Raw genomic sequence first — 27,693 nt, 5'->3', positions numbered from 1 at the left:
CATTAAAAAGATAACCATGATCAACTCGACCAAAAGCTTTCTCTTGATCTAATGATAAAATGCCATGGTTAGAATTATTAAAATGATTAAAATAAATTATATCCCTCACTAAAAAAAGACTGTCCATATCAGGAATACAATATGTTTGGTCCTTCTGAATGAATGATTCCAAGTAACACTTGAGTTTGTTTGCTAGACATTTTGAAAATATTTTGTAGTCCAGACACAACAAAGTTACTGGTCTACAATTTTTCAGAAGTCCAAGATGCCCTTTCTTTGGGATTAAGGATAGTACTGCACATCGACAACTTGTAGAAAGTGACTTGTTTTCAATACTTTCTAAAAGTACTTCATATACATCTTTACCAAGAAACTTGACCAAAATTGTTTATAAAACTCTGCAGGTAGTCCATCAATCCCTGGGGATCGACCGGTAGACATTTGTTGCATTGCTTCTGTGAGCTCCAGCAGTTGGGTTGTCCAAGGATATTGTATGCTCAATCCCTAATTTGGGTAATTCATTTAGTAAATCAGAACCATTCCCAGAATCACAACACCTAGCATCATATAAGTCTCTATAAAAATCTGCTGTATCTTTATTTCTGCAGGATCTGATGTAAGAGTCTCATCATTATGACGAAGGTGGTACATTTGCTTTTGCTGGACATTTTTTCTTTCAATGTTGAAAAAGAAAGTAGTAGAAGCATCCATATCCTTAATGAAGCAAACCCTTGCCCTTATTAATGCTCCCTTTATTGCTCTTGTAGAAAGAAACAAATTCCTCTTTTTTTGTAAAAGTTATTTATGTTCAATTCCATTGTTATTAAAATGCGCACTCCCCAGCATTTCAATGTCTCTTTGAAGATTGTTTACTGTTGCTTGCACTATTGATGTATTATGTGAATTGTAATTTTGACAAAAAATATATATATTTGCTTGACCCACATCCCACCATTGACATATACACTCACCTAAAGGATTATTAGGAACACCATACTAATAATGTGTTTGACCCCCTTTCGCCTTCAGAACTGCCTTAATTCTACATGGCATTGATTCAACAAGGTGCTGAAAGCATTCTTTAGAAATGTTGGCCCATATTGATAGGATAGCATGTTGCAGTTGATGGAGATTTGTGGGATGCACATCCAGGGCACGAAGCTCCCGTTCCACCACATCCCAAAGATGCTCTATTGGGTTGAGATCTGGTGACTGTGGGGGCCATTTTAGTACAGTGAACTCACTGTCATGTTCAAGAAACCAATTTGAAATGATTCGAGCTTTGTGACATGGTGCATTATCCTGCTGGAAGTAGCCATCAGAGGATGGGTACATGGTGGCCATAAAGGGATGGACATGGTCAGAAACAATGCTCAGGTAGGCCGTGGCATTTAAACGATGCCCAATTGGCACTAAGGGGCCTAAAGTGTGCCAAGAAAACATCCCCCACACCATTACACCACCACCACCAGCCTGCACAGTGGTAACAAGGCATGATGGATCCATGTTCTCATTCTGTTTACGCCAAATTCTGACTCTACCATCTGAATGTCTCAACAGAAATCGAGACTCATCAGACCAGGAAACATTTTTCCAGTCTTCAACTGTCCAATTTTGGTAAGCTCTTGCAAATTGTAGCCTCTTTTTCCTATTTGTAGTAGAGATGAGTGGTACCCGGTGGGGTCTTCTGCTGTTGTAGCCCATCCGCCTCAAGGTTGTGCGTGTTATGGCTTCACAAATGCTTTGCTGCATACCTCGGTTGTAACGAGTGGTTATTTCAGGCAAAGTTGCTCTTCTATCAGCTTGAATCAGTCAGCCCATTCTCCTCTGACCTCTAGCATCAACAAGGCATTTTCGCCCACAGGACTGCCGCATACTGGATGTTTTTCCCTTTTCACACCATTCTTTGTAAACCCTAGAAATGGTTGTGCGTGAAAATCCCAGTAACTGAGCAGATTGTGAAATACTCAGACCGGCCCGTCTGACACCAACAACCATGCCACGCTCAAAATTGCTTAAATCACCTTTCTTTCCCATTCTGACATTCAGTTTGGAGTTCAGGAGATTGTTTGACCAGTACCACACCCCTAAATGCACTGAAGCAACTGCCATGTGATTGGTTGATTTGATAATTGCATTAATGAGAAATTGAACAGGTGTTCCTAATAATCCTTTAGGTGAGTGTATATTCTAAATAATTATTTTTTTAATTTCCAAATATTCCAAAAACCTTACATTTTTCACAAAATGAGGAATCTTGCAATAATTTAAGATTAAGATGCCAATAGTAATTTGGTTCTGACCATTAAAAAAAATCAAAAACAATCAGATGATGGTCTGAAACCCCACTGAGTGAAATAAAAACATTCATCACTCGACTATTCCACATCTTATCCAAATTAAATGTATCTAACCTTGCCCCACTTATCCTACTATCAGAAACTTTAAGCCACATGTACTGTTTTACTCGTATATTTCTACTTCTCCATATGTCTATCAAATCAAATTCAGTTAATATTTTTGACAACACTGTACTTGATTCATTATGTGTCTCCTCCCCATTTCTATCAATCGTAAAATCAATGGTACTGTTCCAATCACCTCCAATAATAAAAATACATTATTTTTATTACATTTCTGAATAGTTTTTTCTAACTTTTTAAAACGTATCGGTTACCTAACGTAACCTCGGTTCTCTCTAGATGAGGGAACGAGTATTGAGTAAGCTAGCTTACGCTACGGGAAAGATTCATCTTTTCTGAGATATTGAAGCCAAAAATTATCCTTAATTTTTGTATCCATTGTCAACGCAGTCGCGGCAGCTGCAGACCTTGAGCGGGCTAGCTAGCGAGCTCATAGGTTGCTCTGTGGCAACTGCTGCAGCCTATAGACGAGCTTGGGCGAACTCGCATCCAATGAGAGGCGTCCGGCGCTCACTGCATCAAAGCCCGCCAAAATGGGTGTGACTAGAGTGCATATAAGCGTAGTTCGTAGGCTGGAACCCTGGTTTTCATTGACTGAAGCGAAAAGTCGCCGGTGGCGCGAGCACAGCCGGCTCACGCAATACTCGTTCCCTCATCTAGAGAGAACCGAGGTTATGTTAGGTAACCGATACGTTCTCTTACGAGAGGTTCTCTCGTATTGCATAAGCTAGCTTACGCTACGGGAACCCATTGTCAATGCCGTGCGCGCCAAGCATCCACTGTATGAGCCCCAGGGAATTAAGGGGGACCGGGGAGCCCTTATGAGTGGGGAAAAATATTTGGTCGGCAAGAATGCGGGTCATTGATTGTGTAATACATAAGCACATAGTGGGAAGGGAATGACAGAGCGGCGGTGCCGGTCTGTGTGGAATGTGTCCCATCAGTGCAGCTCACCAGGGGAGCTGTAGCGTATTAAACCGCTAGTAGTTTTGCCTGCAGAGCGGGCACTTCCATATTGTAAAATCTGACAAAGGTGGAGGGAAGTCCATCCCGCTGCCACACATATGTCGTGAATGGAAATCCCGCTGGACCATGCCCACGAGGATGCCATGCCTCTTGTGGAGTGAGCCCTAATGCCCAACGGGCATGGCAGGTCTTTTGACGTGTATGCAGCAGCAATAGCGTCCACTATCCATCTAGATAGTGTCTGTTTCGAGGTGGCGAGACCTTTGGTGTGCCCTCCGAACGAAATGAAAAGCTGCTCAGAGCGTCTGAAAGCAGCGGAGCGCGCAGTATACAATCTCAGTGCTCTGACCGGGCAAAGGAGATTGGCGTCGCATTCGCTATCGGGTGCTGGCAGCGCCGATAGGGAAATTACCTGTGCTCTGAAAGGAGTACCGATCACCTTGGGAACATAGCCGTGTCTAGGCTTTAAAATGACCTTGGAGTCACTTGGTCCAAACTCAAGACACGCAGCGCTGACAGACAGCGCGTGAAGGTCTCCCACACGTTTGACTGATGACAGGGCAGTCAGAAAACGGTTTTGAGTGAAAGGTATTTCAAATCCATGGATTGAAGTGGTTCGAAAGGGGGGCTTTCATAGTTTCGAGAACTATAGAAAGATCCCAGATAGGAACCGATGGGAGTGCGGGGGTTCATCCTTCTAGCTCCCCTGAGGAAGCGGATGACCAGCTCGTTTTACCCCATGACTGGCCGTGCAGGGGTTCAGCGAACGCCGCAACGGCCGCCACATACACTTTGAGCGTGGATGGGGATCTGCCCTTATCCAGCAGCTCTTGTAGAAATACGAGCAGCGACGACACCCCACATGTCCGCGGGTCCAGGTCTCTGTCGGTGTACCATTTTGAGAACACAGACCATTTTGATGCATAGAGTCTTCTCGTGGAAGGGGCTCTAGCGTGTATGATGGTGTTTATTACTCCTTCTGGCAGAGCGACGGGTAGTCATTGATCACCCACGCATGCAGCGCCCAGCGCTCTGGGTGGGGATGCCAGATTGTGCCGCGAGCTTGAGAGAGGAGATCTGCTCTCACTGGGATGGGCCACGGCGCTGTCAGTGACAGCTGTGTAAGCTCTGGGAACCATGTCTGATTCTCCCAATGCGGGGCTATGAGGAGCACAGAGTGACGCATTTCCCTGATCCTCTGCATTACCTGTGGCAATAGCGAGACGGGAGGGAAGGCGTAAGCGGGCGTCTGGGCCAGTCCTGGGTCAGCGGCGTCCTCGCTCGAGAAAAATATTGGGCAGCGAGAGTTCTCTTTGGACGCTAAAGAGGTCTATCTCTGCTCTGCCGAATAGGTGCCATAGCGTCTGGACTGTTTGAGCGTGCAGGGACCATTCCCCTGGGGAATATTGTCTCTGGACAGTCTGTCCGGGCCGTCGTTCAGGTGGCCTGGCACGTCGCGTCGCCCTCAGCGGCGCAGGTGGCACTGGGACCAACTCAGTATGCGTTTGGTCAGATGGAAGAGGTTCCTGGATCTGACACCGCCCTGACGGTTTAGGTAGGATACCACAGATCTGTTGTCCGAACGGACCAGGACGTGGTGACCCTATCATTTCCAGACAATTTATGTGAAGGAGCTTTTCCTGAACTGACCATAGGCCAAAAACCGGAGAGCCCTCGCAGACCGCGCCCCAACCCGTGTTGGACGCGTCTGTCGAGATGACTTTCGGCGAGATACAGCTCCCATTGTCACTCCCCGCTGATACCATTCGGCCACTGTCCAGGGCTGCAGAGCTGATATACAGGTCTGAGTCACCTTGATGGGCTGGCGGCCTGTGGCCCAAGCCCGGCGAGATGCGCGGGTGTTTAGCCAATGCTAAAGCGGGCGCATGTGCAGTAAACCCAGCTGAAGAACTGCTGCGGCTGAGGCCATGTAACCTAGCACTCTCTGGAATTTCTTCAGAGGCATGAGGCTGTTCATCTGAAAAGATGCGGCTAGTCGCTGAACACGGCGTGCTGTGTAGATAAGCGAGCCGTCATTGCCACGGAGTCTAGTTCTATTCCCAGGAAGGAAATGGTCTGACTGGGCTGTAGTGAGCTCTTGGTCCAATTGACTGCAAGACCCAAACTGTTCAGATGGCTGAGGAGAACTGCTCTGTGAGACAGAAGCTCCATATGTGACTGAGCCATAATCAGCCAGTCATCCAAATAGTTCAGAATTCGCAAACCCTGACTCCGCAGGGAGTGCGGCGCCGCATCCATGCACTTCGTGAAAGTACGAGGTGCTAAGGACAGGCCGAGCGGAAGGACGGTGTATTGATAAACCTGGCCGTCGAGGCGAATCTCAAGAATGGCCTGTGACGGGATTTATCTGAATCTGAAAGTATGCATCTTTCAGATCGAGAGAAATAAACCAGTCCCCTGGCACACATGCGCGAGGAGTTTCCTGATTGTAAGCATTTTGAACTGTCTTTTGCAAGCACCTTGTTCAAAACCCTGAGATCTAATATGGGTCTGAGGCCGCCGTCTTCCTTGGGAACAAGAAAATAACGGCTGTAAAGCCCCGACTTCGCTCAGAGAGGGTGGCACTTTTCTATGGCCCTTTTGCACAGAAGGCTTGCTATTTCTGAGCGAAGCATGCACGCTGCTTCCGTGTTCACAGTGGTTTCGAGCTGCGCTCTGAAGCGAGGAGGGCGGCGATCGAACTGTAGCAAATAGCCCTGTTGTATTGTGCTTAACACCCACTTGGATATCCCTGGAATAGCTTCCCACGCTTTGAAGCGTAACGCTAGAGGGTGAATGGCCAATTCGCTCTGATTGCCGCACACAGAGCTGAACAAAATGTGTGAGCGCGTTTAGTGTGTTTATGCATGATTGCTCGCAGACAGCATGAACAGGCTGTTTTGTGAGTGACTTCCGATTGGAATGAATGGGGAAAGAGTCACATCTGTTACGTGATGCGTAAGCATAGTCATGGGCACGGGACTTACACACAGAGGAATGTTTGCTGGCCGTGTAACAGAGCGGGCAGAGAATGGGCGCGCGACGCATTTGTGAGCGCCTTCATTGACTCTGACGCTTCGAGCGGTTCAGTAACCGCTTTATGTGAGCGTGCTCTGGTGGGGACATGAGACATGCAGTGCTTGTGTGCAGAAGTGAACACTGGATTGTGGGCACATTTTCTACACATAGGGCTGGTCGTGTGACAGAGCGGGCAGAGAATGGTAGCGCCTGACGCATTTGTGAGCGCCTTCATTGACTCTGACGCTTCGAGCGGTTCGTAACCGCTTTATGAGAGCGTGCTCTAATAGGGGCACGGGATGTGTTATGCTTGTGTGTAGAGGCGAACACTGGGTTGTGGGCACTTTTTCTACACATAAGACATGTTTGCTCTTTACAAGATTTATTTGGGTCGCCGTGAAAGCGGCGTTTGAGTGCTGAGCAACCGGGCAGTGTCACCGGCTTGTTGGCTGCTAAATTCACCACTGAAGTAGCCTGAGAGAAGGGGACTGACAGGGGGCAAAGCTTTGACGGTGGTCCGGCCGCGGCGGACTGAGCCGTCGTTTGTTCAACAAAGTTAGGAAGACTTCGGTTGCTCTGGTTTCAGCGTTACCTTAACTTCGAGGCCCGCGGGCGGCGGTCTGCGGCGGCTGTCTGAGCCTGATCGAGGCGGCCGCCCTGTCGACGCTGAGAAGTCTGAGTTTGTTGAACTGGGCGCTGTGAAGAGGCTCGTGCAGGAGGCTGATCACGTGAGCGGCCTGCAGAGGAGCTAGCGACGCGGCAGGAAGAGGTTCATGGCTTGGGTGGCTTTCTGGACTTCTGAGAAGCGGTCAACAATGCCACTCACCGCGGAGCCGAAGAGACCGGTCGGAGAGAGCGGTGCGTTGAGGAACGTGGAGCGCTCTGCTTCTCCCATGTCGGCTAGTGTTAGCCATAAGTGTCTCTCGGTCACAGTCAGCGAGGCCATGCACTTCCCTAGAGCTTGGGCTGCAGCTTTGGTAGCCTGAAGGGCGAGGTCTGTCACGCCAGTAGATCAGTAACAGCCTCTGGGTGCCTGCCTTTCTCATCCCACTCCCGAAGAAGGTCTGCTTGTAGGATCTGTAAAGCGGCCATTGAGTGCAGAGCAGATCGCGGCTTGGCCGGCGGCGGAATAGGCGCGGCCAACATAGGCGGAAGTCGCTCTGCAGGCCTTAGACGGGAGCACAGGCTTGGAACGCCATCTCGCGGAGGGCGGACAAAGGTGTGCTGCTACCGAGTCCTCGACCGGGGATGGAGGAGCATCTCTCAGTGGCGCCGTCCACCGGCGCAGAGAGGTGGAGGCGTGGGAATGGGTCCTGGCTGAAAAGGAGCGTTCCACGACTTTGCAAGCTCCGTATGTAATTCCGGCAGGAAGGGAGCGGCCCGAGCCACGGGTGTAGAGCGGCGATGGCTTTGAAGAAAGCAGCCGTCGAGTCTGTTGGGTGCCTGCTCAGGGGCGGTAACCACTCGAGCCCGAGGCGGTCGGCGGCCTGTGTGAGGAGGCGTGTTAACTCCCTTCAACTCCGGCGCGGGTCCTGCTGGATTCCTGGGCTGAGGAGGAGGCTAGGGAGCCTGACCACTCCTCGCTGTCGAAGCCATGTTGGAACAGCGGCCCTTATCCTCCGCCTCGTCATCCGAGATGGCAGCAGTCGCGGCCACTCGGCGGCAACTGCGGCGTCCGGGGCGGGGAGGGTGAGCGATGCTTTCGAGGTAGAGGCTCGGCGAGGCAGTCGCTTCAACCACAGTTTCCGGCAGCCTTTGTGGCGGCTTCTTCCTGCGTGCTGAAGGTGAGGCGCGGTTTCTGCTTTGGCGCAGTCGAGCCCGCAGGGTCGACATCGGTAGCTCCTCGCAGAAATCGCATCCGCCCTCAGTGAGGGCGAGCTCTGCGTGCCCCAGTCCCAGGCAGAGGCGCCAGATGATGTGGCGGTCTCCTGTGCTGAGAAGAGCGCGACATGAGGCGCAAGTGGAGCGAGGCATCTTGAAAAAGACGCTCGTACTCTTTTGTGAATAGTTCGTGAGAACTAGCTTGCTGAATAAAAGGATACGTCGTCGGATGGCGTAGCTCGCAGGATGGCTGAAGGTGGCTGAGACGGCCGGCTTCTTCTAGCGCTGTCCACGCTTGCTTGATGCCCCTTGAACGGCGACGCGGCTTCCAGGTCAGCGATGCGAAGAGCTTCGCTGAAGAGATGAAAATCAGGGTTCCAGCCTACGAACTACGCTTATATGCACTCTAGTCACGGCCATTTTGGCGGGCTTTGATGCAGTGAGCGCGCGGACGCCTCTCATTGGATGCGAGTTCGCCCAAGCTCATCTATAGGCTGCAGCAGTTGCCACAGAGCAACCTATGAGCTCGCTAGCTTGCCCGCTCAAGGTCTGCAGCTGCCGCACTGCGTTGACAATGGATACAAAAATTAAGGATAATTTTTTGGCTTCAATATCTCAGAAAAGATTAATCTTTCCCGTAGCGTATGCTAGCTTACGCAATACGAGAGAACCTCTCGTAAGAGAAACGTCTATTCTCTCAGGACCTCCATTCGGTGCATACATATATACCAGTGCAAAACCGGTACCCATAACCTCTATCTGAGTTAATAATATTCTGCCTTTTACAATCTCTTCTGAAGCTACAATATTTATTTCACTATTTGTTTTAAATAAAATGGCTATACCAGCAATATTGTTTGTCTTATAGCTTAGAATAGATTTTCCTTCCCACCTCATACCCCATTCAATTTCATTATCAATATCAGTATGTGTCTCTTGCATAAAAGCTATATTAATCTTTTTAATTCTAATCAACTCTGATACCATTGCTAAATTATTCCTGTCCCTTCCCCCATTTATAATTAAGGATCCAACCCTTAAAACCTCCATTAAAAAACAGAGAAAGCAGAATAAAGCAAAGGAAAACAGACACCCTATGTGATTTAACCATTACTTTTGTGAAGTGCCTTCTCTTTTCTTAGTTTTGTAATGATCTTCTTAAGTCTGAACCATTTTTGTCTACTTAATGCCTCATAGCTAACTGTCTTCTTTATCATCAACACTGACACCATTAATTTGGAAAAAGTCTTTCACTTCAACAGCTTTACCAAAAGTAATAATTTATCTCTTGCAGTGTATATCCATCATCCATAATTTGTGATCCAAAATCAGAGATATCAAATAATGTATCATCGCTAATCTCAGTTCCAGCAACCATTTCTACACTTAAATTCTGACATTACAACATTTTCAACAAGAACCAATTCAATGCTATTCCTTCTATCATCATCAATCATTACTCCATTGTCATTTGCTTCTGATACATCTTCATCTTCACTAGGTTTCAATGTTTGATAAGTATCTTTACTTTGATCATCAGTGACACATACAATCAATTCAACATTGTTTCTTTGCTCTGTGACTTGAGCTTGTGATTCCTCTGAAAATGACAAATTTTTATCAGACTCCACAGTCACAACAACAGAACTAGGTCCAGCAACCTCCTCTCTAACCTGATCCTTATGTGGGCACGCCGTCCTCTTATGCTCTATGTCACCACATTCAAAGAATCTCATCCTGCCAGTATTCACGTAAACGATATAGGCTTTTCCTTCATGCTGCACTCTAAATTATATATCCAGCTCTGTGCCATTCAAAAACATAAACACTTGCCTCCTGAACGACATGACATGTTTCAAAGCTTTACATTTGCATCTTTCTGGTATCATTTTTATCTCACTTGCCAACCTTCCATATCTAGCCAGGCCCCATTCAATCTCATCATTATGAATGAAAGGGGGTACATTGGAAACAGTTATTCTCGTAGTTGGATTAACAAGCGGTGAAACGATAACAAAATCTCCATTTACCATGATTCCCTCGCTAATCAAATGGTTAACCAGACTTTCCTCCTTGAGAAAAACCACCACTGCCTTGTTCATTCTAGATGCTGAGGAAATGTTGTTAAATCCAACTTGCTCTCCTACCACCAGTAGCACATCTTCCACGCTCACACCGATACACACCTAATTCCGATACAGGTGACGCTCTCCCCGCAGGAGGAGACGCCATTCTACCATCACAGAGAATAACCAAAAACTCTGACAAAAATCTAACAAAACTAAACAATTAATAGAATATGAAAATGAAAAATTTAAGTGAAAAAAAAAAAAACAGAAGAAGAAAAAAATACAATAAATTCAGGATTCGTTCTCTCCACGTAAGCACCCTCGCCCGCACCCAAAACCTCCCAGCATGCACCAAGAGGAGAGAGAGAGAGAGAGAGAGATTGATTGATTGACTGATAGAGATTGATTGATTGATTGATTGATTGATTTACTGATAGAGATTGATTGATTGATTGATTGATTGATTGATTGATTTACTGATAGATTGATTGATTGATTGATTGATTGATTGATTGATTGATTTACTGATAGAGATTGATTGACTGATGACCTTTTGACCAATGTATTTATATGACTCTTCTACAAAGATCTTCTAGCCAATTAAATATTAAACAAGTAGAAAAATGTCTATTCGCAATAAAAATGTCCATCTCTTTTAGAGGACTTTTTTATATTTTATTAATTTTGATGCACTTCCAGGTCTGAAAGAAAAAAAAACATTTTAAATCCCCTAAGTTCCAGGTTTTCCATAATCATGAATGAGGTTTCACTAATCTGAGATTTCAACAATTCACATCCATTTCAAACTCTCTCTCTCTCTCTCTCTCTCTCTCTCTCTCTCTCTCTCTCTCTCTCTATTCTTCTCACTGTGCCCTACAACCAAATCACAGTCATAGTGTGATTTATAGGGACACAAGTAACACATGGAATGTCAGAGCCAATCATAATTTATCTCTCAAGAACAGCTCACGCTTGGGCTCCCATGGGCATCCCCCCGAGCTGAAATAAAAGACGAGCGAAGAGAAGGAGAGTAATTCCTGTTGTGCAGTACATTTACATGTCCCAATCATATATGTCTTATAAATAAATGAAACAATATGTAACTTTTTCAAAGATGGACATTTTAACTTTTTTTAGTCACAAAGTTACAACAGAACATGGGGTACATTTTCAATTTATAAAAAATATTGCAACTGTTTACAACATGTATTCTTGGGATATTGAATTACTTTAATTGACAATTAATGTTTAGGCTTTTCCTTCTTCAATTCCACTTTCCATCCTGTTAATCTTTTGTAATATTCCTTTAACAAACAAAAGCCAGTTCCTTAATGACATCATACTCCAGGAAGTGACATCATTTTTGGTGGGAAAACAACAGCACATACATTAGCAAGTATTAGCAATGAGTTCTTTTTATTTGCTTTTTTATTTTGTTATGTTACGGGTATTAGTGGATTTGTTTCACTGGAATAAAATGACATAAATTGGTATTAGAATAATAACATTTCAAAAGATGAGTGAAAAAAAAAAATCAAAATCACCTTTATAAAAACACCTCTCACTAAAAAAAAATTGTATCTTAATTTATGTGGACATTTATTAATAAATGTCCACTTTACTGTGTTCATCCTGTTATTATTATTATTATTATTATTATAAGATTACATTGTGTAAATAAGTTATAATCAATCATTTTTAAGTGACTGGGATTATTTCTGAAAATGTGCCTTAACTAATACTTCATTAATTTACAATACAAATATGCTTATTTTTTGAAAGTGACAAAGTGGCAAAGGTACTGCAGAACAAGAATGACCCAGGAAAAGAGAGAGGACTTTCACTGATGAATGCACCTCATGTGTAACAGAAAGAGTCTGCTAGCCAACAGTGCACATACACAACCCACACAAACAACATCTATCAGCAATCCATGTTTTTGAGAGCTGGAATGTTCTCACAGAGCTTTCACAATGATTGATCTTAATCATTAATTTGGCTCTTTTGTTCTGCCATGTGGTTCTCTTCTCGCTGCACACTTTACTGTGTGTAAGCACTGCTCAGCACCTGTGGGCCTTAAAAACAGGTTTAACTGTGTGGACCACACTTGCCCTATGTATGTGTGTGTGTGTATGTGTGTGTGTGTGTGCAATAATACTAGACTTCATGTCAGCCCAGGTACTGAGGAGAGCAGAGAGCAATATGCTTCCAAAGACATATGTTTAAGTTTGGCAAGGCTGCATTAAAATCTGAAATAGTAATGGAGATTTTTGTAGTTTTCATTTTACCATGACAGGCCTCTAAGTTGTTTAAGAATTTAAAAATCATTTATAAAGTAATTAAAGTGATAGTTCAACAACCTAAAAAAGTCATCAATTAAAAAATCAGCAAAATATTTCAGACTGGCATATTTAACTGTCAAGAAAATGTATGCCTGGCAGGAAATGCACAATCTTTGACATGCTGGTGAAGCTTATGTGCAGGCAACCTGAGATTGGGTACTTTCATGATCCCATGCCCAACTCTTCTTCCTATTGCTTCTGACATCTGTCTCAGTCGTATAGGGTGAATATATAAATATATATTAACAATTATAACAGACTGATTAATTACACAATGGGTGCTGTTTAAAATGGCGGAGGACAGTGCGGTTTCTATAGTGATCAACTCTTGTGCACGGGCTACCAAGAAATAGTGAGAAATACCCCCGCATATTTTTCCACTGAGAAAGCTGAACTTCAGAAAGCTGACAGCATCTCTGCTCGGGAGTGGCAACAGGTGATAGCAAACGCTCCATCTCTCGCTTGCTGCTCTCTCTCTCTCTCTCTCTCTCTCTCTCTCTCACACACACACACACACACACACACACACACACACACACACACACTCATATCATTGTTTATCCAATATCTTGTTCGAAACAGCACAAGCCGTGATACTATTCCTGAAGTGACAGATTTGAATTACAAATTAATTTGGTTTGAACCAGCAAAGGCAGATTCTGATCCATCACATAAGAAAGTAGTTCCATGCAAATGTATTTAGATTTTGGGGTGAAATGTGGACATCTGCTTGACAGGTTTTCATGAGTATGGGTTCTGCCAATTTTATTTAACAGGAAAGTGGTCAGGCCTATAATGTATCAAAAGAAAATCACTACAGCCTGAAAACGTGATAAAAAATGAAATCGTTTGTGAAGACAATTATTCTATAAGGTTTGATGCTGGAAATGGAAAGATCTGAACGATTCGCTGATAATTGTACGTTTTATCTGAAGGTAATTTAGGGTGTACTATTGTTCGTTTGGCCTTGTTTCCAGATAGCAAAAATATGTTATTGTTCATTTATTATTGTTTTTCCTTCATATTCTTCACATTGTATTATGCCTACTGTATTTACTTGTGTAATCATATACCCAATCTATATACAGTAGCCTCCAAAAATATTTGGGGCATGAAGGATTATGTTCTGGACAGCTGCCCTGTCTCTCTCTCTCTCTCTCTCAGAGTCTGGAGCTGGGCCTTTTCCTGTCTGTGTGCATGCGTTCATACCCCTCCTGTGCCAAGATCATCATTCAGGAGAAGACCCTAGCCATACCAGGCCATCAGAGTGCTTTATGAGGTGAGAAGCCAGCTTCCTCTAGCAGTCTCTACAAGAGAGCTCTCTCTGCCATCACCAACACTGCTGGCTTGAGTTCAGGATCAGAGCTGCCATCAAAGGTGCTAGCCTGCCATTGGGAGCCCAAGGACACTTCGGCACGTGGAGTCATGTGGGATGGGAATCAAACCGCCAACCCTGTGATTAGTGGCCAACCCGCTCAACCACCTGAGCCACAGCCGCAGTAAGTACTATGAAATGATCATAAAAGTCATCCATATGACTCGTGCACTATACTCTGTCTTTTAACATCATACGATAGCTTTGTGCCAAGAACAAAGAAATTCGTTTATCACTGAAAATATTAACATCTGCCCTAGTTCTTGGTGCAGCTTGATTTATTTTCAATTATCCAGTTGATCCAGTTCGCTAAACCTGTCTGAATGATTCATTCACGAATCAGACTTATTCAGTTCTCAAAGATCTCAATGATCCCGTTGCAGAGGTTCTCAAGTTAACAGCTCACTAGAGGGGAATATTATAAGTGAATAACAGTCTTACATATCTGTTTCTTACAAAATACTACATTGTGGCTTCAGGTATATGGACCACTTTTTTATAATTCTATGGTAATTGGATGGTGCTTTTGTGCCCATTTTTAAGTTTTAAAAACTCCAGTCCCCATTCCTAGTAATTGCATGGAAGCGACTTGTGCAATTTTCCAAACATGTCCTTTTGAGAACAAAGTAAAAAAAGGACTAAAGAAAGACTGTGATGTGGCATGTTTGACTGGGAGCAGGTTATGTAGTAATGTTGTCAGTTATGTTGGTCTTCACCATTTACATGGAGAAGGGCTAAAGGAGCTATATAAATTTAAGCTGTTTTTATGTTTTAATTTTTTTGTCTAAGGTAATTAAGTAAGGTAATTTTTTTGTCTAAAGTAATTAAAAGTGATAGTTCAACAACCTAAAAAAGTCATAATTTTATTCACACTCATATCATTCCAAACCCCTATTATTTTCTAATGTGGAACACAAAAGAAGAAAATGTAATGACAATCCTGGCCCGTCTTTTCAATACAAAACTTGTTTTTTAGTACTAAACGACGCAAGTCCACACGTTAAAGTGACTCACTTAAAAACTTACAAAAGCACCCAAATGTATCATAACATTAGTCAATGGGAGTTGTGCATCATATTACAAGTCTTTGTAAGGCATATGATATGATGGTTCTGGTGAGAAACAATCTGAAATTTAAAGACCTATTATGCCTCTTTTTACAACATATAATATAAGTCTCAGGTGTCACCAGAATGTGTCTGTAAAGTTGCAGCTCAAAATACCCCACAGATCATTTATTATACCATGTCATAAATGGTATAATTTTACCATTTTGTGGTCCGTTCTGCATAACCCGGCGACTCATTTTAGCTTATCGCGGGCCGACCCACTGGCCCGCTTGGTTCTCCTGATAGCCAGTCCACCCCTGATCGGCCCAAAAATGCGTCGGCCCACCAGGACAATGCCCGGTGTGCCAGATTACCAGTCCATCTTGTCCACTGCGTCTTCATTGGCTTTGATGCCGGAAGTACATGAAGACTCATATGTTCACTTTTACAGCCAACAACAGAACACTTATGACGCTTACGAAGCTGAGACATTATTCTTCTCACAGCATCTGCTCCAGCACGGAAAAAAATGGCGGACTGTGTGAAGATCACTCAAGGGAGGAGGGTGGAGTACGTCACAGTCATGGGCGAGGCCTGCTCTAACGTGACATCACTTTAGAGCAGAAAATAAAACCGTTCATTTTGACACACTGTTTTTTATTAATAGAAATATAAGAAAGAGGAGTGGGTGGACTTTTAACATTGTGTACACACACTGCCGACTCACATTTATGTACAGACACCATGTAAAAGTGAGTTTTGCGTAATAGGTCCCCTTTAAGTCATTTTTCAGAGAAAATCTTTCCGACTGTTGCACTTTCATGAGTGCTATGACAGAAGCTTGTTCACAGTGGCACACATTCACGCAACAACTGGCATGTTTAGCACTGAAAAAATGGACCAGGATATTTATAAAATGTACTCCTTTTTGTTGTACATAAGAAACTCACAGGGATTTGGAACAACATAAGGGTAAGTCAATAATTATAGTATTTTCATTCTGGGTTAATCTACCCCTTTAAAGGTGTTTCATCATTCACAGGTTCTCATGTACTGCACTTATTTGTACCTACCTTTGTTTTATGCCTCTGAAATAAAAAAAAATATATAAATCTATACACTGGCTGGTACTGTAGCATTTTTTCACCCACATCTACATAAACTGGAGTGGTGGTGGCGTAGTGGCTAAAGCACATAGCTGTTAATCAGAAGGTTGCTGGTTTGATCCCCACAGCCACCACCATTGTGTCCTTGAGCAAGGCACTCAACTCCAGGTTGCTCCGGGGGGATTGTCCCTGTAATAAGGGCTCTATAAGTCGCTTTGGATAAAAGCATCTGCCAAATACATAAATGTAAATGTAAAATGTAAACTGATATAATGTAGCTCAGGGTTTCTCTAACAGGGGTTCCCTGGTGGTTTGTGAGGGAACTGCAGGGGGTCCGGATAAGGGGGTGAAGAGGTTGCGTACAAAAATATCCATAATTTATAGACTATTAAAAGCATTGATGGATAATTCTAAATGTTGTCTGTCATTTGACAATAAAACAAGAAAGAACAACTTAAAAACCAAGTGTTTTGTGGTTAAAATATTTTAACCATCCTTGTGGTAGACCTTTTTGCTTGATTCTCTCTCTCTCTCTCTCTCTCACTCTCACTCTCACTCTCTCTCTCTCTCTCTCTCTCTCTCTCTCTCTCTCTCTCTCTCTCTCTCTCCCTCCCTATACATGTGCCTTGCTTATATGTATGAGCAAGAGTGAGCCAGCGAGCGCACTTTCATGCAACAAAGGTTGACAAAACGGCATTTTCCGAACAAAGTTATAATGTAACATAATTAGGCAACTTTCATTATCAGCAACCATGTTTTAAAAGTAGCGTTGGACTCATTAACCTGACATTGTTCGCCCTGCAGTCTTGAAAAGCAGTGGGTTCTGGCTGTTGTAGATTGCCACATTACCAGCCACTTGTGTATTGCTTAAGTTCACTGCTGAACTAGCCATTGTTTTAATGTGGCCGGCTACTACTTCCTTGCACAGCTGCCAAAACTCTTAAAGCATAATGTATAAGTTCCTAAAAAATATTTCGAGTGGTTAGAGGGTCACGTCCCTCACCGCAGGTTATAATGGTTGCTATGCCCCTGGCTTTGTTACTTCTATGAAAAGTCATTTTTAATTATTAAAAATAAAACCGTGGCAATATCATATCAAGATATCAAATGTAATATAATATATTTCAATGTAATACACAAATGGAATAGCAAAATTTCCAGGCAAATGAAAAATAAATGGCAGATAAATTTAGAACATGATGGAAATTTTACAACTTTTATTCACTGTGCAAACTCTGATTAAGATGGATATGCCAATGGTAAATTAGATTAAATAAAATGTATTCTTATTATGAGAACAATACATGTAATAAAGGTTCATTAAAATATAACTAGAATTAGAAAACAATTTAGTGCAAAAATGTCACATTAATTACATTTTTAAAGCTTACCATAATTAATGTATCAGTGGGTACTTCAAATAAATATTTTAGGTCAAAGGAATTCAGCAAAGAAAAAAACAATTGGAACCTCTGATGTAATTTATTATATTACGGCTAGAATCTCTTCTCTTATACTCTGTAAAGGTCTGTTTTGGATGGTACAGACCTGTTTTGTCCACATTATCCTGCTGTTTGCATTTCCCCTTGGTAACGGAAACGTCATCAATAGCGATGTCTCCCTCAAAGCCGTTTCCACGGATACCTTCGAATACCACCTGATAAAGAGAAGTGGGAGTTAGACAGCCACCTCACCCGTGACACGTTTAAGCTTTCCATCCACACTAAACCCACACTTGTCCATTATAACAGACATTTGTCAGGTTGTATTTCTTCCTTTCCAATCAAACACACACAGACACACACACACACACACACACACACATAAACATGTTTTCTTGCTTTGTCAGATTTTATTAAATGAACTGATTTATGCATGTAAACGCATGCATTGTCAAGCTTTCATCAACATGAGTTAAAATTACAAATTTATGGTGGAATTAATGTGCTCTCATAATTATGACTCATTCAACAATATTACAACAAAGCGTTTTTGCACAACTCAGCCTATTAAAAGAACAACATAAATATGTTAATATATTAAACTCAAATTTCCCCTTTTTCTCCCCCAATTTGGCATGCCCAATACTCAATGCGCTCTAAGTCCTCTTGGTGGCGTAGTGACTCGCCTCAATCCGGGCGGTGGAGGACGAATCTCAGTCCGCTCATCTTATCACGTGGCTTGTTGAGCACGTTACCACGGAGACCTATTGCGTGTGGAGGCTTCGCGCTATTCTCCGCGGGATCCACACACAACTCGCCACGCGCTCCACCGATAGCGAGAACCACATTATAGGGACCACGAGGAGGTTACCCCATGTGACTCTACCTTCCCTAGCTACCGGGCCAATTTGGTTGCTCAGGAGACCTGGCTGGAGCCACTCAGCACGCCCTGGGATTCAAACTCGCCGACTCCAGGGGTGGTAGTCAGCGTCTTTATTCACTGAGGTCCCAGGTACCCAGCCCCCCAAATATGTGTAATTGATAAAAGAGTTGCTCTATTTATTAAGTCATAGTAATATGGTTCCTCCCACACATTTGCTTGAGTTTTCTACCTGTGTAACCTGCGTTTGACTGACAGCTTAATTATACCAGATGTTAATGCACACTGCTGAGACCTAATCAGATCCATGTCAGAGCCCACATTCAGTCTAACTGCAGTTTACAGACTTATACCCCCAACATACACACACTCACACAGTCTCAGCTGCTTGACTAACAAGTAATTGAAATTGATAAATTAGTGAATGTCAATAGAGCAATGCAATACACATTTCATTCACCCACAAACCCTGACAATAGTTTTGAATAATTTTTTTTTTTACATTCTGAAACAATCAAATTGCTCTTTATTTTAGATTTGTTTTGCTGAATGTTTATTTTAACCCTTTATTTACACATTAAATTGATTGCATCCTGAATGTCTGATTGTAATCAATTTCAGCCTTCATTTGTGTCCATTGAATTAGAGTTAACTGGCTGGGTGGCATGACGGTATAAAACGTGCAACGGTAGAAATTATTTCATTATTACACTGTAAATACTAATATTTATCTCAAATTGTAAAAAAATTGTTTCTCAACTTAAGCTTAATTTTTTTTACTATTCGTAATAGTTGCATTTAAGTTACCATTGTTCTCTAAAACCTAAAGTTATCATTAATAAAAACATTTAAGTGTTTCTAATTAAGCAGTACTTGAAATTTAAAGTTTTGGAATAATAACTCAAATATATACGTTCTTTAATCTTTGGCTTTGAGAAGGCCTACTACTAACTCAACATTATCAAGTAGTCAAGTCAAGTCATTTTTATTTGTATAGGGCTTTTCACAGCACACATCATTTCAAAGCAGCTTAACTGAAAATGAAACCGTAATATCTAATTATAAAGTACAAAATTCTGGCTGTGTGGAATACCAATAAGCCCTTGCGCTTTAATAATTGGTGTATGTTTGGTTAAAACAAGGCAACTATTGTTAAAAAAAAAAATGTTATTTAAACATGTATATAGTTTTAATTCTGATGACTATTGTTGTTGTTTTGTTGTAGTTGATTGAAGTCACCATTAGAGTGATTAGTGTTACCTCTGGTGAACTTGCAGCCTGTTAAATTGATCTATTCTTCTTTACTCAATTGTACTTTACAAAAGTGCAGATTGATGTGCACTAAGAAGTACTGAGTAGAATCCAACATGCTAAATGGCTAACCTAGTGTCCAGTCATAATTTTCCACATACTGTACAAGATGTGCTAAAAATCAATGTAAATAATTAATTAAAAACAACAATATTTTAATCACAGTTGAGTTACATTTACTTGTAACTAGTTAACTTTACTTTACTTTAAAAAAGCATGCAATCCAACTGCCTTAAAAAAATCTAAGGTCAACTAATTAGGTTTTACAGTGTACCATGGAAAAAAAAATAAAAAAAATCATTCATTTCCAGAACTAAATACATCATTTAATTTGACTAATCATACCTATTTATTCCCTTTTCTGAACTCATTGGAAATTTCTCTAAACTTAGTTCCATATAGTCAAAACAATTAACACCCAATTCTTAATTTTGCCTTAAAACATCACAAAAAGTCCAGAATATTGTCTTCAGATGACTTAAAAAAAAAGTTTACTATATTGATTACAAATTTATGTTTGAAAATGTATTTTGGCAAACCGATACCTACAGAAATATTGGCTGTTATCCAAGGGGATGATTTGAATTATAATTATTATTTGTTCATTTATTTTCATATAAAATGTATTTATTTATTTATATGAAGGTCTCATTGAAACTGGAAATTTTTTTACCAGTCTTTCAATATTAAACTATGGAAACCCATTATAAAAATAAAAAAAATAAAATTAAAAAAATTGCATTTTTAAAACTATCATAATCTAAACAATGGTAAAATAAACCATTTAAATATTTATTGTGTGAAATAATTTTAACATTTTCAAAGATTACGACTGTCAAACATAATAATTTCCACCACGCCAAACAATTTAGCCCGTAATACTTTTTTATTTGTATTTTTCAAAAGCTAGTGTACTCGTAAACCAATTCGACGAGTCAGTGTTGCAGTGTCAGCAAGCTTGAGATGAAATATGAGACAAATTATGTTAAAAGAAAACAAATAAAATTCAAGGTAAAGGTCACTTCAGCAGCATATTTCAATATTTTAATAGTGTAGTTTCCAATCAAGCTGTTATATTGCCAATTATGCATGCATTTTTAAAAAAAAATTGAATTGTGTCTATCTAGAATACATAAAATGTTAGCTATAGAAATTAGCCTTAGCAAAAATAAGAACATTTTATTTATTCATTTCCACCACAGAATTTGTTAAAACACACTACAGAATTTGAGATGTGCAGGAAATGACACTGTGGTTGTAATTTTCATGAAAATCTTTTAACAAATGTATAAATCTCCTGTACTGCGTGTATATGTTGGACATTTTAGTAGAAAAAAAAAAATAAAATCGCGAGAGTGTGAAATGTTTTTATCGAGACCCATAAATAGCATTCAGCAACTCAGTTCTAATGATGTTTAGCTTGTATTCAGATCAGTTGCGGTGTAAGACTCTTAGTTTAAACTGACTTCGACAATGCTCCATTATCGAGAACGACAGAAGGTTCACATTCTCGACCTCAGAAAACAGCTACGTAAGTACGCACACTTGATCCCTGTACTTTCATCAACATATACACACACATAATTACCCTTGGCTCTCGATATGCACAACTGAACGAGTGACTCTTCTGAATAAATAAAGTAGGAGAGGAGTTGTGAGAGGATGGACAGAATAAAGGTTTGAGAGCAGACGGGTAATTTGATTTGTCTTCTGTATGTGTTAAACAGTCTCTCTCACTGTACTCAGTCTCTCTCGCTGTGCTAATTGGCTGCGGAGGCCACGGTGGACGCCCAGTGACGCGACATCATCAGGACAATGTCAAGTACCGCTCCGTAACCAAATGCCTGCCTGCCTGAATATATATTAATGCATTACAAGCAGCCACTCTCAAAAATACTCATAAAAACAAATTTAACTACATTTTAAATCACAAGGTCACTGTATGCATAAAAACACGCGCAGAGGGCACCAGCTCACACACAAACACACAACATACACAAACACCTCACCACATAAGGTTGTGGCAGTAATTGGTAGGCGAGGCAATGTACATGTTTCTCTGTTAGTTAATGCAAATTGCTGCTTCTAAAGGCAGAGCATAGTTTACTTTCGTGGGTTGAGCTCATTACGGGCATGACAAAACATTCACTCCTTAAACATGAGCTTAGATGCCAACACAGAGAGAGAGAGAAAAAACTATTATCTGCAGAGTCTAGGTGGTGTAGGAATGTATAAATATAAAATGTAATCTGTAACAAATACTGATTACTTAGTACAAATGTAATCTGTAACATAATGCAGTTACCTTAATAAGGATGTAATGTAATCCGATTACTTTTTTGATTACCTCAAGATCGCATTTTTGAATAAAGTCAAGAGAAAAGTTAATTGTTCTCGATTACTTTTAATCATGACTTCTGAATGTAAACTTGTGTTTGAATAATGTTATGAGTGATGTAGCTATTATTATATAAAAGGAACAAACGTGAAAAACATGGACACTGGCGTAGTGGGCTAAAGCACATAACTGTTAATCAGAAGGTCGCTGGTTCGATCCCCACATCCACCACTACTGTGTCCTTGAGCAAGGCACCTACCTAGAGGTTGCTCTGGGGGGATTGTCACTGTAATAAGGGCTCTGTAAGTCGCTTTGGATAAAAGCGTCTGCCAAATGCATAAATGTAAATGTAGGAGAGTCCTCTATCTGTTATAGAAAATAGTTTATTTTCTCATCAAGCAAATACAGTTAGAACAGATGCACTGAATTATGTATTGGTTAACATTAAAAAATCTGACAGGACATACCTCAGATTCAAAAACACTACAAAGTTGAATTCTGCCATGTATTGCTGTTAGCATGTAGACTCATTGGCACTGACCATTCATTAACGTCCGACTGCAGTAGGTAGATCATAGGCTATCTTCATCATCATCATCATCATTTTAATTATTAATGCCTCCAGTGACTGTCATCTTGTTTTAAAGAATTATCAAAATAGATTTAAACATTTTTAGTGTCTTGGTTTACTTTTAAAATATTACATTTACCAGTATTTCTCCATCACCCATACTTCTGAACTGTTCTTAATAATACACTTATAATCAGATCAATTATCCATTGCACTTTCCCCTAAGAACTCATATTTTCAATTAATTTGGTAGTCATGTGTACAATCTGGATTTTTTTAACAAAGAAAAAAGAAAGGCTGTACCAATTACTGTGGTCATTAAAACATGACTGCATTTCAGAGAACAATTTTAGAGTTTCAACTGAAGTTAAGATGGAAATGAGAAGTCACCCTATAGTTTCAACAGTAGGTGTCCGGTGTACTGGAATTCTGGCCGTTTGCCGGGGGAGAGGTCGTTTCATTGTTTCTATTCCTGCTCCCGTGAAAACGATCGACAGACGGTCGGACGGCGACATTAGAGAACACTTATAACTAATTTAATCTATCCTTGCTGTGATTTTTATGTGGGTCTTACCTTTAAATGCTTCTTTAAATTATTTAAAGTTGTGTCCTTGGAAAATCACTGCATCTTCACAGCTGGAAGGTAAATTGCACTGAACTGTAATGTTGATTCCCTTTTCTCCATTAAAGAGTCAAAACTGTTGGAATTACCAAAAAAATTATAATAGACCTCCAATGGCCATTGCGGTGAAACAACCCATTTAATGGTTTGACCACGTTTGCCTTGAGAGCGCAGTGTTGATGTGAGACAGCTGTTATTTACACATGCGACATTAAGTGGTGCCAGATTTACGTGAGTCACGAGAGAGAACCAGAAGAGGTCTCTAGGGCACATCTGATCATATCTGTACCACTATAAAGCAAGCACTGGTCTTTATCATTTTATGTCAGGAGGATCTTTAGTTTACTTTTATATGTTGAAAATTGTAATCCTGCTAGTAATCCCAATTTTTAATAAATGTAATCTGAATACGTTGAGTTTCACTGTAACTGTAACAAGTTACAAGTATACCGCTACTCCCCAAGCCTGTGTTTAAATGCCTCTCTAGGTATCTAGAGTTTATTTTATTATTAATGATATTATGACGTGGTTCCTTACACGCATCGCAACAGTTCTGAGGTAAAACGTCCACTGCATGGCACTAAAAGAGAGTTAAATATTCTCCTAAACAGATGAAGATTTTAAGGTCAATGATCTCTTGAGTTTTAAGTCGACAAAACCTACCTCCCTTCCTTCCCTAAACCTTAAACCTAAGCCTAATCGAAAGCAAATCTGAATTGAAAAATGTAATTGTTGAAGTAACCTCGTCATGTTGTGGTGCTTCTGTGAAATTTTCGACTCATGCGTGGACTTGCATGCTCTTCAGGACTCGTACCCCAGTCCTTTGTATCGCTATCATGAAGTACATCACTATCAGTTGATCTACCGCGCAATTTGATCACACGTAAAAAAACATTTACGTGGAAAAACCACGTAAATGTACTTGGTTATGTAATGTAAATATTCAAATGTAACACCTTGCAAGTCATGAACTATAGCAAAAGTGTGAGGAACAGGGCAAAGATTAAGTGTTTATGAACTGATAATCCACCCTATTACTCTTGATTTGCCATGTAAAAATCATTATTGCAAAAATGTAGGTATAATAATGTGATTTTTTGAGACTTGGTTGGGAAGTAAAGTATAGTTTAAAGGAATAGGTCATCCATGTGTCATTCCAAACTTGTATGACTTTCTTCCATCGAACAAAAACACATTTAACAGAATGTCTGAACAGCTGTTTTCCTAATGGCTAAAATATACAGACATGGGTCTGTCAAAAAAACACCATTAAAGCCCCAACAGTTGTCCATGCATCTTGTGTGCTACATACCAAAGTCTCTGAAGCTATACAACAGCCTTTTCCCTGCTGAAATTTAAGACATTATTTGCTGAATAATTTTCCTTCCACAAACCTCGGCCATGTGACATGCGAGAATCAATGGTATGTAATACAGTATTTTAATATACTGTACGTGGAAGAGATATGAGTAAGATTTTCAGTGTTTCTTACAAAAATAATTTAAATATAGCATACACCTAGTATGGACTACTTTTAGAGTGCTTTTCACACTTTTCACACTACATTTGCAGCGCACCCAGTGTGGGATGACATCAAGGTTCGGTTTGTTTGGATACAGTGAATGCTGTTTTCCGAACTCTGGTGCGCACCCAGGAACCACAACGGATCCACTTGAAAAGTTGGTCTGTTGTACGGTACATGTGAATTCTGGTACGGTTCGCTGCTGATATAAACGCAATCGTACCTGTTCTGTCCCCTAGGGGTAGGACGCAACAAACTGAAGGAAGGTGTGCTCCCTGCACAACCGTCAGACCAAAAACCCAAGACAATGTTGATCATACAGCCGTGGCCAAGAGTATTGGCAGTGACATACATTTTGTGTTTTGCAAAGTTTGCTGCTTCAGTATTTGTAAATTATTTTTTCACATGTTTCTATGGTATACTGGAAAACAATGATAAGTGTTTCATAAGTTTTAAAGGCTTTTATTGGCAAAATATTCAATTTATGCAAACAGTCAATATTAACAGTGTTGACCCTTGTTCTTCATAACCTCTGCAATTCGCTCTAGCATGCTGGATATCAGCTTCTGGGCCAAATCCTGACTGATGGCGATCCATTCTTGACTTATTAGTGCTCAGATTTAATAACAATTTGTGGGCTTCTGTTTGTCCACTCGCCTTTTGAGGATTGAACACAGGATCTCTATGGAATTAAGATCTGGGGATTTGCCTGGCCACGGATACAAAAATTAAATGTAATGATCTCCGAGGCACTTCATTACCACTCTTTCCTTGTGACATGGTGCTTCATCATGCTGGAAAATGCACAGATCATCACCAAATTGCTCCTGGATCGTTGGGAGAAGTTGCTCTTGCAGGACGTTTTGATACCATTCTTTATTCATGGCAGTGTTTTTGGGCAGAATTGTGAGTGAGCCCACTCCCTTAGATGAAAAGCAACCCCACACATGGACAGTCTCAGGATGCTTCACTGTTAGTATGACACAGGACTCATGGTAGCGTTCAACTTTTCTTCTCCTGACTATCGATTTTTCAGATGTCCCAAACAGTCAGAAGGGGGCTTCATCAGAGAAAATATCTGACGGTAAAATATAGATGGTCCTGACGCTTGCTGGGCACTCTGGGACATCCTGTAGCCTTTTTCACTACAGTTGAACCTCTCTCCTTGATGTTCTTGATGATCCAGTAAAGGGTTCTTTCAGGTGGAATATTCTTTGCAGCAATTTCCTTGCATGTGAGGCCATTTTGATGCAAAGCGATGATGGCTACACGTCTTTCTTTAGAGGTAACCTTTGCTAACAAGAACACAATGATTGGAAGCACTTCTTCCATCCTTTCATTGCAAACAGTCTGCTCTTATAATTCAATCAGAATGATAGAGTGATTTCACCTGACTAGTACTCGTTCACACTTTCCCAGGTGCTGCTGATATGATTAGTGAAATTATGTTGGCTGGTCATTTTGTGCCAGGACCAAAAAAAGAGTGAAATTAGTTTTTTTGAGATAAAGTTCCTTTTTTTTTTGGCCAATGAAGCTTTTTGCAATTATTTAAAATGCATCTGATCACTCTGCACAACAATCTAGAAACAATGTGAATCAACACCATAACAAATTAAGCAGAAATGTTGCGAAACACAAAATGTATGTCACTGCCAATACTTTTGGCCGCGGCTGTAGATCTAATATTGGTTTTTATTGGAAGTAAATATTTTCAAATAGGTAACAAATATACACAGCAGGTATTTGGGATTCAGGGTGTCCCATGGCCCAAAATAATAAACAAAACAAAAAGTCTAGATAGAAAAATTATACCTACTGCTATACCTCAGAAAACACTCCAATTCTGAAGAGCAACAATTTAACAAACTCAAAGCTTGTGAACAAGAGGGATTGGTCTGGCAGCTGGTGGGGAGCGTGGAGGAGTGTGATCGGCCCAAAGTCACAACAGCTCGCATCTGAAAGGCAACCCAGGGATTTTGTAGGCACACAATCAGAAACAGCCAGTCTGCAAATCAGTGGCACCCTCAGACACTCAGAGTAGAAGACACACCCACAGACACAGACAGAGAGTAAAGCGCACGGAGAGCATAGCAAAAACTGCACAAATTATTACCGAACGTAACAGTACCAAATTGTGGAAGTGAACCGTTTGTGATTAAGTTTAATTTGCATCTTTGCAGGCTCGCAATCACAATTATTATGGTGTATAATGATTGTGTCCAAATACACTTCCTTCAGAGAGCATCTCACATTCTTCACATCTCTTGCAACGCATCTGTGGGCTCACGGCAGACAAATGCTAATATTCATCACATCATTGCACATTTAATGCATCCGCAGAAGACAAACACAAGTGTTGTTCTGTACATGTAAAAGTTTTAATGGTAAATCCAAAGAGACAAACTTTAAAACTTCACCTATCACAGTGACGTCCCGAGTGGTAAACAGCTGCCACTTGTATGTGATCGGACCGCGGTTCGGACCCAAATAAAATGATGTGAACACACATCAGCGTGGGCAGCGGGAGGGGGAGAAAATTAACTTTGGTGCGGTCCAAGCAATCTTACCAAGTGTGAAAGCACCCTTAGGGTACTATTAAAATACTTTTTTTTATTGTCATTTTTGGAGTTGGACAACATCCATTATCCATACGTTGTATGGAAATTTGTAGATTCTGCTAAATTTCTTTTATTTTCAATAGAAGAAAGAAGGCCTTGTAGGTTTAGACCATCATGGATGTGTATGACACAAATGAGACAATTGTTGACATACAGTAGGAGTATACAGTACAGCTATACAGTGCATGTGGATGACATAATTTGGTCTTGTAAGAGTTTG

At 41.1% G+C, this 27,693-nt stretch overlaps 2 protein-coding genes across 2 annotated transcripts in view; both read right to left on the bottom strand.

The window, feature by feature from the left end:
- The window catches only part of LOC127660454 (AN1-type zinc finger protein 3-like), a 583,207-nt gene that overhangs the window by 274,055 nt on the left and 281,459 nt on the right, over nucleotides 1-27,693 (bottom strand). The window lies entirely within an intron of this gene.
- LOC127660453 (MAM domain-containing glycosylphosphatidylinositol anchor protein 1-like) overlaps nucleotides 1-27,693 on the bottom strand; it is a 245,028-nt gene that overhangs the window by 7,538 nt on the left and 209,797 nt on the right. Inside the window, exon 17 of the mRNA XM_052150695.1 lies at nucleotides 17,718-17,826. Coding sequence (XP_052006655.1) covers nucleotides 17,718-17,826 — 109 coding nt within the window. The remainder of the gene's footprint in view (nucleotides 1-17,717; nucleotides 17,827-27,693) is intronic.

The sequence above is a fragment of the Xyrauchen texanus genome, chromosome 20, assembly GCF_025860055.1.
Source record: "Xyrauchen texanus isolate HMW12.3.18 chromosome 20, RBS_HiC_50CHRs, whole genome shotgun sequence".
Lineage (NCBI taxonomy): Eukaryota > Metazoa > Chordata > Actinopteri > Cypriniformes > Catostomidae > Xyrauchen > Xyrauchen texanus.
The sequence above is the reverse complement of the archived record's forward strand: the minus strand, read 5'-3'. Positions and strand labels throughout refer to the sequence as shown.